This window comes from Oscarella lobularis, chromosome 12 (assembly GCF_947507565.1).
Source record: "Oscarella lobularis chromosome 12, ooOscLobu1.1, whole genome shotgun sequence".
Taxonomy (NCBI): domain Eukaryota; kingdom Metazoa; phylum Porifera; class Homoscleromorpha; order Homosclerophorida; family Oscarellidae; genus Oscarella; species Oscarella lobularis.
This window is the reverse complement of record NC_089186.1, coordinates 2,082,565-2,095,252: the sequence shown is the minus strand read 5'-3', so window position 1 is coordinate 2,095,252 and position 12,688 is coordinate 2,082,565. Positions and strand designations below refer to the sequence as shown.

Here is a 12,688-nt window from a genome sequence, read left to right as displayed (position 1 = left end):
CCTGGAGCGAGACAACGTTTGCGGCTGCGCAGTTTTTTGTTTTCCGCGTGCGTGTTAACGCGCTACAAAAGACTCACTAATAACCACACCCACGTCTCCTTGCCCGTCTCCTTATACATGTAGCTGAATTTTCGCTTCGACATTTAACATCTTATTTGGACCGACGTATCCTCCATTGCGCAAGTCAAGGTGAGATATAAAGCCGCTCCATCCGTGCCCCACGTTCATTTTCGTCAACGGCTTCTGAAACGCTTCGGGGCTTGACACTGATGCAGGATCAATTTCCTTCGTATAGGACTTCTCCTCGCCATTAAGCAATAGAGAATACTTGAAACTAAACGGCCACTGCAGTTCCTCGTCATATTCGCCTCGCATCAATCGCAGAGCTAATCCGACGTTACTTCCTTCTTCGGATCCCCAACCGTTCGGATAAATGTTAAGACATAATTTGTATCCTGGATGGCTCGTGTAAAAGGGTTCGCTGTAGAAGTCTCTCTGCCCGCCTTTCTTTGCGTCTTGCATTTTCTCTGGCCAATTTTCAATACGCCATTGAAATGGCGTCGTCATTACGGTGCTTCTCTTCACCATTTGTTTGAGGTTGGCAATGTGACGATCTTGCTGGCGAACGGTCTGTTTCAGCGAGTCGATTTGACGTCGATAGTCTCCCATGACTCTGTCTTGGGACACTACGCGCTTCATCATCAGATCCAAGTGCATCGCTTGGTCATTGTTTATGTGCTTGTCGAAATCGTGACGTTTCAGCTGCAAAAGAAATTGCAAGCAGAAAATAAATTCGATAGGAAAACGTGCCTTGACGGTGCAGCCTATGGAAGCAAACGAACACGCTAATTCGACAAAAGAGCAATCTCCATTTTCTCCAGCATGACCCTGTACCATAAAAACAAAAAAAAATTTTTTACCTCTTTTTTAGAAACTACATGCTGTATTACCTGAAGGTTTCTCAGTTCTCCTTTCCAAGAGCAGCCAAGAGCTCTTCGACTGCAGTAGACCATCAAGGAGAGAACTTTTCGCTCGACTTTTCGATCGCGAAAAATCTGAAGATAAGCCAATGTCCCTACTTCGACTTAGCTCACTGCACGAACTTACGTCGCCTTCCTTGCACGTTTGGCTGTCCAGCGGGCAATCGAACTTCCCGAATCTAAATCGAGTCTGCTTAGAACATGCATACAGGGCTAGAGAGCTCGACTTCATCAGCTTCATCGTGCAGCTGTGGCAGAAATGGTGGCCGCAGTGCGTGAGCACCGGTTCGCGCAGTGCTAGCATGCACACGGGGCACTCCAAGTCCTTGTCGAGGTTGTCGACAAAGTCGGCGTCGTAGCCACCGTCCTCCTCCTCCATGAGAAAAGCGAGAAAAAGGCTCCAGTAGAAATGAATGACCCGGATAAGGCCCGAACCAATTAAATAAAGAATTTGAAACTGATAATTTGATCCGCTGCGGTGAAATGCAACCACGACTGTAGAAAACTGACCTAAATACTCTATGAGTAGCCTGTTATTTCCAAATAAGACCTGCTGACGTTTTGGAAAACATATAGATAATATCAAGCAGCATACAGTAGACCATAAGCGGACACAGTGAGCTATCAATAGCGTGTAGGCATGATATATAGCAGACGGTTTCGAAGATCGATTAGAAAGTGAAGAATCTCTGGCGATCATAGGAGTCGAGTATGGATTGGAGGTCATCCCAGCTGAGCTCCACCGCCGCGATTTGCGCTCGCGTAGCCCGGCTCCTTGTAGTCGTCGTCCTGATCCTTCGCAAGTTCGGCGTAGCCCGCATCGTTGGTCAACAAACCAACGGGTTTTTCGTACATCGGATTTCCAATTTCAAGTCGACGCGGAGCCAAACTTTGAGACAAGGCCTTGCTAACATTATCTGAATCGAGATACCCATCCTTGTCAACTCTCGATACCGCCGCGTAGGAATCGACCTTAGTCCTGCCGCCGGGGAGAAGATCGGCGTACCTTCCTTTACCACCTTTGGAAGCCGGTTCGTAATAGTCGTTGTCGTCGATTCTCTTTGTCTTTGCGTATCCCGGTGCCGCCGTCTCTTCGCCGGTCAATCCGGCGTAGTGAGACTCGCGTTTATCCAGCTCCCGATAGTCGTGGTCCGATTTCTTCGTCTCTTCGTAGAACGATTCGGCGATCCTACTCCCAGGATTCAGCTTGGCGTAGTTCGATGCTCCCTTCCCCGTCGTCTGATACGTTGCTTCGGGTTCCATGGACGACGCCTTGAGCGTCGTATATGTTTTCTCTCGGCCGGGGTCCGTCTCGTAGTCGTTTTCCAAGTGAACGCCGTCGGTGGGGGTAAGATAGGATGGCTTTTCAGGCTTTTCGTATTCGTTCGTCAATTTTCGTTTATCCGGCTTTTCGTAATCGTTTGTCAATTTTCGCTTATCCGGTTTTTCGTAATCGCTTTCCAATTTTGTTTCCACTGTGCGTAAATAAACGAAAAATTAACCCAGTCGATCACTCAATGGCCTATAGATACCTGTTTTCGCATAGCTAACAGAAGCGACTCTTTGAGAACTACAGAACAAAGCCGGTAAGAGAATAAAGGCCTGCACGTACGGAGTACCTGTATTCATTCAAACCGTGCCCCGCTTGAGTGCTGAGGGCACTGGCTTCATTCAAGTCCACTCTCTTGGATTTTTTCCTAAAAGGACATTCACTGCTTGGCGGTTTGGGCCAAACTGCTATTATTACCGTAAGCAGTAGACAACAATAATGATGACTGCGATGACAACGAGTACTCCAACGCCAACTCCTGCATAGATAGCAGGTGATGCACCACCAGATGAAGAAGATGGCTGAGTGGCGATCACAGTTCCTTCCCTTCTGGCATCCGTGGCAGGAATCGTGCCGGCGTCAGTACGGGGTAGAACAACACTACTACTGGAACTTGGAGAAATAAAAACAGACGGTCTACTGGAACGGGGAGAAATAGAAATAGAACTGGGCGAACTCGTCGTTGGCTTTTGCATCGTCGTGCGAGTTCTTGACGTTGGGAAAGTAATTATTGGATCGAAATCGGGGCAGCGTTGGACTGACGACGAGAAGCAACTGCAGCCGCTTGACACTGACCGACACTTTGGGTGAATCCTTACCAGCCGGCAAATACGACACAGACCTGTACAAAGACCCGTGTGGCAAGCTAAAAACAAGATCAGTCCGCGCTGACGTATTTTATTCGCAAAGTAGTAGACTAACCGCACTGATGTGGGGCTAAGTCCGTTGGAATGATTCGATAACTCGTCCAAGAACTATTCAGTGCCCACTGCCTGGCACAGTCGCAGTTGAAAGGATTTCCTTCGCAGTTCCTGTAATAATAGCGCATTAGAACTGCGCAAAAAAAATTAATATTCAGTATATTACAAAGTGCTAATTGAGTATGGTCCAACGAATGCCCTTGGATCGACTTCGCTTACAGAATTGTTGCTGATATCACTGTAGACCAACTAAACTCTGCTAAGCAAAGCTACGATAAGAGCTAAACTTACAAGACTCTCATAAGCTGGTTATTAGAAAATAGACCAGGAGGAACGTATTGAATTTGATTCTCCGCAAGCGATCTAAATAGGAAGATAAACTGTACTTCCAACAAACAGTGGCATCGATGGCTTACAGATGCTGAAGATAGGTGCAGTTGACAAACAATTCCGCGTGTAAATATGCAACGCTGTTGTATGAAAGATCTCTAAAATGACGGTGATTTTTTTTTGTTTCCTCGCGTTGCCGTCTTCTCACAGTATCAAGAGTCCAGTCATGTTTCTGAAGGAACCGCTATCGATTCTGCTAATTTTGTTGCTTTGCAGATACCTACGCAGATAAAAACGTCAGACATATAAATGCATCATCGAAAATCTCTCGCACAGTCGTCCAAGTTCTGAATTAGGAATGGTTTCGTCACCAATGAATGTGATGGAATTGTGACTCAGATCTCTGTTTGTAAACAAATAATACTGGCGGAATAAAAGCCTAGCCAATCGTCTTACAAATGAGCCAGATCTGTAGCTGCCTGCAATTCAGAAGTAGGAACATCGTCGAAAGCGTTGTGACGCAATTTCCTGCAAAACGACAACTAAGGAACGCACCAAATATTCACAACGACACTTACAGTGAAGACAGACGATTGGAATAGCGAACAATGCCAATAGTCTTCGACTTGAGCATATTATACGAAAGATCACTACAAATCACAATGAGCCCAACGACTCCGAGAAAATAGAGAGAGTCGACGCACATTTGTCTAAGCGAGTACACAAAGCTTCCGACCGCATTGCAGTTTAAGTCAGTCAGGCTGTTACTCTGCAAATTTCTAAAGACAAATCAATGACACCCAGGAAATATCTCAGTGCTTAGTGGAGAAAAAAACGTACAGAAGACTGGCGGCTGTTAGATTGGTAAATGCTCTACAAAATGCTTGGCCGTCGGGTAGTTTGTTAGACGAGAGGTCTCTACACAGAAAGGCATCGTCCTACGTCGCTGAATCGCTTATCAGACTTACAGTACTCCCAAAGACAGGCCAGCGAATGGGGACCCCGAGATTTTAGAGATGGCATTTCGCGACAAATTTCTAAAAAAAGAAATGAATATGCTCTAGAAAAAATCTTACGTTCGCTTACAATAGAATGAGAAAAGGCATATTATCAAATGCTCCAGAGGGAAAAAAAGTGATAGCGTTTCTATCCAAAAACCTGTTGAAATCATACAGCAAAATTTTTAGTCCAATAATCAAACGGCAATAGAACTGACAGGTGAGTTGTTTTGGGTGAAAATTTCGATGGTATCGCTTTCAAGCTTTTATTAGAACAATCAACATAATAGAATCGATTCGGAGACGGCGTCGTTCCTCGAAACGACCCAATATCCTCATTGCAAACGCACTCCTTGGGGCAAACTAGACCAGACAGTTTGGCAAGAAAAAATCAAGCAATAGAAGACTTACAGCCCTTAGTGGTCGTCGTATAAACAGCACCGGAGACGCATTCTCCAACGCCTAATCTTTGTCCTCGAGAGTACGTTGCTTGAACGGCGAGTGAGTACTTCGTTCCGGAGGATAGGTGAGGGATCCTGCACGACGCTTCCCTTCCAGTGCAGTTGACGTTAAACCAGTAGTTAACAAGGTATTCTGGTAGTTGCCAGTTGGGGAAAAAAAGAACGATCAAATCAAAATATCCAGGAAATTGGCTATGGTCAATCGAAACGTTGACGTGATCTTCTCCAACGTCGATGACCCGAAGAAGGGGAGCTCTTATAACACTCGTTCCTATGGCGTCCGCTGAAAGAAACGCTCTTATTAGTCTTTCGTCGCAAAATGTTGGTACAATACCTGTCTTGTTTTGGCAGAAGCACTGACCATTGTCAACGTCACACGAGCCGACGTTATTTGACGTAGAACAGGGGCATTTGAGTGTACAGTTATCGATTTTTCCATACGTTCCAGTCGGACAATCTAGAACAATTGAACTATAAGCAAGGCCAAGCAAGGCCTTTTATTTTCTCCCGTACCTGAAGGCTGTGTGTACGTTCCGATTATAGTAGCTGATTTGGAGCCTCCCAAGATGACAGTCAATTCGAGTACGTACTCAAATCCAGGCCTCACGTCTGTCAAGACGGCAGACGATGCGCCTTTGGAAACGCTGGCCCCGACTTTAGGCAACGATCCATATTGAGTCTTGATGCCGTAGGAGAGATACGAATTGAGAACCGAATCGTTTAGCAAACGCGAGATATTGCCAATGTTCCACGACACCGAGGCATTGTACTCTGACAAAGACATCACACTGATTCCGTAGTCGTACGGAATTTCTAAAATCAAGACGACTCTTTACTAAACCAAAATTATTAAAAATCAGCAAAACCTATTTCGCAACGATCGCCGGCGTATCCGTCCTTGCACGAACAACTGTATCGACCCCCTCGTCTTTCGTAGCAACGACCGCGATTTAGACACGGATTTGGCTGGCAATCTATATTACGTCGTGAGTCAAGAGTATTCCATATACGGAAGTCTCGCGTCTTACTAAGTTTCGTTTCGCACTGCTGTCCCTCGTAATCAAAAGGACAAATGCATTTGTATCTGTTATTGAGAATCGTGCAGCTTCCGCCGTTCATGCACGGACTCGACCCACAGGTATCTAATAGGTAGGAATTTAAAAGAAGCGAACAACTTGATTTCTCTTGCCTAAGGTAGCGAAATTCGGACACTTTGCAACTGAGGACTGAAAGCAACTGCATCCAGCAGTAATCGCTCTGCAAGTTAATTTACTGCTGATTTGGTCACAATCAGCCGGACACGTCGTTTTGCAGTCAGTACAGCCTAGGATCATCTGTTTCTCACGTCCTCTAATTCACGTTGGCTGTCCACTTACTGCAGTTATAGCTGGAATTGAATTGGGTTACAGGAACTTGATTGATAGTCCAGTTAAAGTTGTACGCCCAGGTTTTGGCGCAGTCGCAATTAAACGCGTTGCCGTCGCAGTATCTGTAAGCAATAACATATAAGACAACGAGATTTGCATCATCTTTCCATACAGAAATCCGAGCATCGTGAGGCCATGAAATAGCCGCGGATCCAATTCAGCCAGACCGTTATTGCTAATGTCCCTGCAAGAGAAAACTGATGAAACAGCTTTCACTAGTAAACGTATACTAACAGAGTTCTGATATAAGGATTTGTAGACAGCAGGCCTGGAGCAAGAAAACGAATACCGTTGCCTCTCAAATTTCTACGCAAAGAATAGAAAAAGAAAATCGAGAGAAACCTTTGCTTACAATTGACTTAAGTATGTGAGATTGAACAAGAGTTTTTTGTCAAAATTTTGAAGGTTGTTGTTTGACAAGTCACTGGCAATATATGCACGTCAAACCTCAGGTAATGTCATCTTCTAAAGTATTACTTACAGGACGTAAAGATTTTTTGCGTTCGTGAATGCGCCGGAAGGAATGTCCCTTATCTGATTGTCATTAAGATATCTGCGATTGGAGATATTATTTCCTAGTTAGGTATCTAGTACTACTATTCAACATACAGCGTGGAAAGGTCAGCCGAGAAGGCGTCTGCATCAACGGAGGTAAAGTCATTGTGACCAACATCTCTGAATCACATTCCATTACACAATCCTCGACTGGTTTTTCTACAACTTACAAGACCGTCAGACTTTTCAATTGCCTCAGAGCTACGGTAGGAAAAACACTTAAGCTGTTGAACTGTAAATACCTAAATCCGTATGATACTATATTGAGGGGAAGACTCTCTTTATCGGTGCTTACAGGTAGAAAAGATTTGGCATTAGTTTTAGAAAATCCGTTGACAGCTGAGTGATGTCACAGTGACTCAAGTCTCTATGATAGTTGAAAAGCCCTCTAGAGAAAGGCAATAAGCTGATGCTTTCAACTTACATATAAAGAAGAGATGAAAAGGCTTTCTTGGCTCCAGAGACTTGATCGTCTTTGCAAGTCTCTATAGCATTCAGATCGTTGTGCTGCAAATATCTTAGACAAAAAAAGAAATTAGACTTATATACACCAAAACGCTATCTGTACAAATAGGTGAGCGTCGGATTCATTCCTTGAAACGATACGCATAATAAATCGTCGTCAGAGAGACCGTTGTGCGAGAGATCCCTGCAAGAAAAGACTGCTTGAAAAATATCTAAAACACGAGGTGAAATGTACACGTACAATATAGCAATGTTTAGGCCTTTGAATGGTTCATTTCCTAGGCGACCCAACCCAGCATTAGAGAGATTCCTGAAACGGGAATTAGACGTGTGGTCACGACAGGTATCCACATACAAATAGAGAAGCGACGTAAGAGGCATCAGTTCAAGGGGATCCAGACCGCCCAGCGAATTACCAGCGAGGTCTCTACAATGCTCGGCATAAGGGTAATAAAAAAGCAGATGAGGCATTCGCACAAGTGGGTCGTCGCGTTTGACAGGTTTCTCGGAACGTGAGCGAGTCCACGGTAGCTGCAATTCACGTGCAGAAACGCTCCAGTGTACGGATAGACTCCGTGCGATTCTTCGGTGCAATCGCACAAGGAAGGGCACTCTAATTAGCATCAGATCAAACTACGGTCAATATAACTGATCTGTTTTCTCTTACCTGGCTCTTCCGTTCGAAATGAGACAACTCCTGAAAGGCAACTAGCTGAGGGACCGAAACCAGACTTGGGAGTTGCGTAGGACATCTCTACGGCGAGACTGTAGTCTTGACCGGCTGTCAAATACTGAATTTCACATTTCTTGGGAGAGCCAGTGCACAGGACGGAGTTCCACGAGTCGGTAGTACGTCGCCTTGAAACGCCCGACCGATCAATTCGGCCCTCGACAAATAGTACGGTATAATTCAAATCCGATACTCCGAGCAGGGTGTCATTTAAATTGACTGAGATAGCGACACTGTGCCGACTCACGGACTCAATGCGAACTACAGGAGCCCTAATGACATCCAGGCCATTGACATTATCTGCAAGGAAAGAGTGACAAGAGCAAAAAAACCGTTATCTGATGACTTGCCTCCGTATTTTCTGCAGTAGCAACGTCCTGTCTGAAGATTGCACGTCCCCACGTTTGTCACCGAAAGACAGCCGCAGTCTTCCGAGCAATTCGACCCGTATTTGCCCGCAGAGCAGTCTACGAATAAAACGATCGTAGTAGAAGATTCTATGTATGCTAAAGGTCTACTTGAAGGAGTTGTAAAATTTCCAGCAACCAAGACTGACGACACTTCAAGCTGATTCGTCGGTACGAATTTCACTGTCAAGTCGTAGCTGAATCCTGGAAGCAAATCAGTAATCGTGACGCCATTCGCCACGCCTGGAAGGTCAATTTGTTCTGGAACAAAAACGGGACCCGGAGAGATGCCGTAGAGAACCGAAATAGTGCGGAACGAGGTGGAGGAATTGAAAAGGGCCGCTATTGCGCTGCTATTCCAGCTAACAGTCGTTCGATTTCTGTCCAATTTGACAGACAGTCCGTACGAGTATGGGACGGGAGACTGGCATATTTCGCCTGCAAAGTTTTCGGCGCACTGGCAATAGAAACCTCTAGCTGATGACCGCGAAACGCAGCTGCCACCGTTTGCACAAGGATTTGGCAAACAAGCTAAAAACGAAAGAGAATATAAACATCTTACATACGTCAAATTTATAAAATGTCTAACAGGATTTCTTTTCACAGAACGGAGGAAGATAAGAATAGGGGCAAGCACAGTGAAACGTTCCGTTGACAACAGAGCAATTGCCTCCATTTTGACACGGACTCGGCGAACAAGAAACTAGAAAAAATAAACTAAATACTTTTTCTAAGTAATCAATATTTGTATCCCAACCAAAGCGACTGATACAGGTGTCATTCAATATAAACCAACTGCTATTCGAGTCCACCACACTGGCTCTGAAACAGAGAGATGTGAGGACTAAGCAACCCCCCCTCTAACGAAGTCCAACTCACGTAAAGCAAATAGTATCCGTAGTATACTGATCAGGTGCTTTCCACATAACCGAGATTTTCGAATACGGTAGCTGACCCATGATATTTCTATTGGTCACCGAGTCCTAAGAAAGGCCTCAGTATTTTGACTTATATTCGTCCGTTGCATACGTTGACACTTGAGCAGGTGAGAGTCCGAGCAAGCGCGTCTTCAGCAAATCGTCCAATAGCGCGACTGGTATCTGCTCGAGCCTGCAAGAGAAACGCCACGTACGTCCTCTTAGAGACCGAGACGTCGAGTAAAGAAACTATAGAGAGAAGCCCATAGCAAGTTAGTACGGTGAGAAAGCGAGAACAGGGGTATACCAATATAGGTTCGAGAGGGACGATAGCTCGCGACAACACTTCCGTTTGTAGTTGCCACGCTTATGATGTAGGGAAAGTCTCCTACGCCTCGATTCTGCTGCGAGAGCCCGGGTGGTATCAGGTCTTCGCACTCATCCGTCGTGTAACCAGACTGCCCCCGGGCGAAGAGGACTAGCGAGAGAAGGAGACTGGCTGCGAGAAGGCAGCGAGGTCTTGCCATTAGCGTGGGGGAGAAATCTAGAGAGAATAAGGATTCGGTAAATCGGATATTAATCAAGCGAGGTTTGAACCTCGGTCCAGTTCTCTCCGGCTGAAAGCACGAGGTTTGAAAAATCTCGTGAGCGGATGTTCTGATGACGTACACGACGAATTGGACATCGGTCGAAACGAAGTGCTTTCAGGTTAAAATGAAAACGCGAAAGTCAGGCCTTCGAAATCAAAACACGTGGAAGATTATTAAAGTTTGAAGTTGGAAAGCGAGTCAATTCGTAGAGAATCGTTAGAGCGCGGCACTTCAAAGACAGCGAACACTCCCCTAGCGCAGCCCACAGAAAAATGCCGACCATCTGTACAACACCCGGCCTCCGCATCAATAGGACTCATTTCTACAGTCTAGGAGCGTTCGTATTCTGACCCTCTACTTTTCATAACTGTTACCTATCTCAAATATTTGACACGCTCTCAGGGGCCCGCCTTTGCTTTAATTAATAGCTATGCATTTCTTATATTTGAGGTTTGGAGGGGAGGCAACATCCAATAAAAGAGCCTATGACTCATAAATTCGAGTCACAAATTCGCGAGAACGAACGCGGCATTCGATACATAACGTTTTAGTTAGAGGGGTCGGCGATAGGTCGATTTATTCAGAATCTCGAACCTGCAAGTCTTCTTTTGCACAGGTCCTGATCTCTTAAACTTCTTCTATGCTAATCATTCAAACAATTAACTATTTTCTCTGCACTTACAACCGCGCTGCCTCTGCATGAAAAAAGAGAGAGGCAGTTTTAATTAAAACGTTTTTTTGTAACTTAATTAATAGAGCTTTCGCTGAACGCGTTCCATCTCTTCTCGATTCAAACGTTCATAAATAATCTTTCAGAGAAGGAGAACGTACGAGCAAAAAATTGCGGAACCCCAGCGCTGGCGCCTACCCCATCAAAAGCGTGCCTCGGTGGACGATAACAATCCAAGTGGAAGTACTGCTGATACAGAAACCCGTTTTCGTGAAAAGCGGTGCGATACCACCGCAAGTCACTGTACACAGCAAAATGAGAAGTCGTCCTCAACTTACGTATATCGTTTTACTTTCGTCGAATAGTTTGATCGCATCTCACGCAATGCGAACGACCGCTCGACGCGTGTTGAACGCCGTAGGAGCGTTCGTGGATTATCTAAAAATTATTTGAAAATTTCTTTTCGTCTCGGGGAAATCGCGTACGGCGTCCGAGTCGTCTGAGTCGTCGTCGGAAGACGACGACACCACGACAGTGTCTAGTCTAATAGAAAACTCATTTTCTCTCACTAAATGCTTGATGTATCGTACTTGTCCTTTTTCGCTGATGGAGAGGCTCTCTTCTTCTTTCCAAGTAGCCCCTTATATATGAAAACATAACCAAGGACTGCAGCCCCGCCTAGTTCTACAAACTCTCTACCTCTATTCTTTCCTTACGAAGTTTCTGATCCTCTTCTGATAAAATCTTCGCAGCCACGTGCGCAATCGCATTGTCAAGAGCCTGAAGAAAAGAAAAACACTTCTAGCCACATTTCCACATAAAGTAAATTGATGGCCTAATCTTTGGGCCTTAATATCAAATTGAGGGCCTAATCTTTAATTCTCAGGGCCTAAATATTAAATTGAGGGGCTAATCTTTAATTCTTAGGGCCTAAATATTAAATTGAGGGGCTAATCTTTAATTCTTAGGGCCTAAATATTAAATTGAGGGCCTAATATTTGATTTTTTGGTCCTCAATATTAAATTGAGGCACTCGTCTTTAATTAATTCTCAGGACCTAAATATTAAATTGAGGGCCTAATCTTTAATTCTTAGGGCCTTATTATTGATTCGAACTTTGACTGGGACTGGTTTTCCGGAGCACTTGCTTCGACAGGAGGGGCAGTCACGCGTTCTTCTATATAAAAAGGGGAGATTGAATCTATTTCTCTATAGTGGATATATGCATGGAGTTTCGTACTTGAACCAAGTCTCTATGCAGTCCTTGCAAAAGGCGTGCGAACACGGCAGAGCGACGGCGACGCAGATGAGGTCACGACAGATGGAGCAGATAAACTCTTCGTTCAAATCTTCGAACACCTGCGCGTCTACTTTAGCGTCCGTCTTAGACTCTTGCGAGTCGCAGTCTAAAACAATACGAAATAGGTAAAAGATGATGCCTACCCATCAACAGATAATACCAGAGACATCAGCCTCTTTCTCCTTCAATTCCTTTTCCTCCTCTTCGGCGTCCTTGTAAACCGATCGAAATTCGTAGACAATGTCCGACGCTGGCTTCTCGATCAATTTTCCGACGTCGCTTCCCGCTCCGGCGCCGCCGAACGTTATTTCGTCGCCGTCGACGAGAACGGCTCGATCGCGAACGATTCGGTTTATTAGAAGGCCGTTGAGACCTTGGCTGTGGATGCTGTACGCGTTCGACGCGCGATCGCGAACGATTCGCGCGTGAACGCGACTGATCATGCAACGATACACGTCGCTATCGATTGTCACGTCCACGCGGTCGGCTTGACGACCGAGTGTCGTTACGTTTCGCTCGAGACGCACTCGAGACGGCAGTTTTGGGACGGGGGACGTGAGTTTGAGCATTTGTCGGTTGAACAATGGCTCCCGGATCACTTTAGACCA

At 45.3% G+C, this 12,688-nt stretch overlaps 3 protein-coding genes across 4 annotated transcripts; all 3 read right to left on the bottom strand.

Moving 5' to 3' along the window:
• Nucleotides 1-26: 26 nt before the first annotated feature.
• Nucleotides 27-1,373, bottom strand: LOC136194284 (TNF receptor-associated factor 6-like). The gene is made up of 5 exons (XM_065983362.1): nt 1,208-1,373; nt 1,108-1,159; nt 951-1,055; nt 811-888; nt 27-762 (listed from the first exon to the last, which is right to left on the bottom strand). The coding sequence occupies exons 1-5, from the start codon at nt 1,357-1,359 to the stop codon at nt 112-114; spliced, it is 1,038 nt and encodes a 345-aa protein (XP_065839434.1). The 5' UTR covers nt 1,360-1,373; the 3' UTR covers nt 27-111.
• Nucleotides 1,374-1,534: 161 nt separating this feature from the next.
• LOC136194063 (uncharacterized) lies at nt 1,535-10,843 on the bottom strand. Of its 2 annotated transcripts, none has more exons than XM_065983093.1 (46): nt 10,705-10,843; nt 10,118-10,255; nt 9,828-10,064; nt 9,633-9,769; nt 9,483-9,586; nt 9,361-9,425; nt 9,193-9,306; nt 8,715-9,134; nt 8,547-8,663; nt 8,134-8,496; nt 7,944-8,079; nt 7,822-7,893; nt 7,708-7,776; nt 7,570-7,650; nt 7,426-7,518; nt 7,297-7,368; nt 7,172-7,243; nt 7,056-7,121; nt 6,928-6,999; nt 6,799-6,870; nt 6,681-6,752; nt 6,559-6,630; nt 6,396-6,508; nt 6,209-6,343; nt 6,048-6,161; nt 5,886-5,993; nt 5,533-5,832; nt 5,354-5,476; nt 4,970-5,302; nt 4,777-4,921; nt 4,647-4,718; nt 4,529-4,597; nt 4,401-4,478; nt 4,265-4,339; nt 4,139-4,210; nt 4,017-4,088; nt 3,895-3,963; nt 3,769-3,840; nt 3,647-3,718; nt 3,522-3,593; nt 3,397-3,468; nt 3,232-3,341; nt 2,728-3,175; nt 2,600-2,677; nt 2,513-2,550; nt 1,535-2,455 (listed from the first exon to the last, which is right to left on the bottom strand). In XM_065983093.1, the coding sequence occupies exons 2-46, from the start codon at nt 10,203-10,205 to the stop codon at nt 1,704-1,706; spliced, it is 6,186 nt and encodes a 2,061-aa protein (XP_065839165.1). In that variant the 5' UTR covers nt 10,206-10,255; nt 10,705-10,843; the 3' UTR covers nt 1,535-1,703. The 2 variants fall into 2 exon arrangements, with proteins under 2 accessions (XP_065839165.1, XP_065839166.1); XM_065983094.1 differs by having other exon boundaries at nt 10,118-10,221; nt 10,705-10,799.
• Nucleotides 10,656-12,668, bottom strand: LOC136194068 (uncharacterized). Its single transcript, XM_065983100.1, has 9 exons — nt 12,241-12,668; nt 12,021-12,186; nt 11,897-11,957; nt 11,480-11,560; nt 11,371-11,420; nt 11,266-11,323; nt 11,133-11,218; nt 10,979-11,081; nt 10,656-10,919 (listed from the first exon to the last, which is right to left on the bottom strand). Exons 1-9 carry the CDS (start codon nt 12,647-12,649, stop codon nt 10,860-10,862), a joined length of 1,074 nt encoding a protein of 357 aa, XP_065839172.1. The 5' UTR covers nt 12,650-12,668; the 3' UTR covers nt 10,656-10,859.
• Between the last annotated feature and the right edge of the window lie 20 nt (nt 12,669-12,688).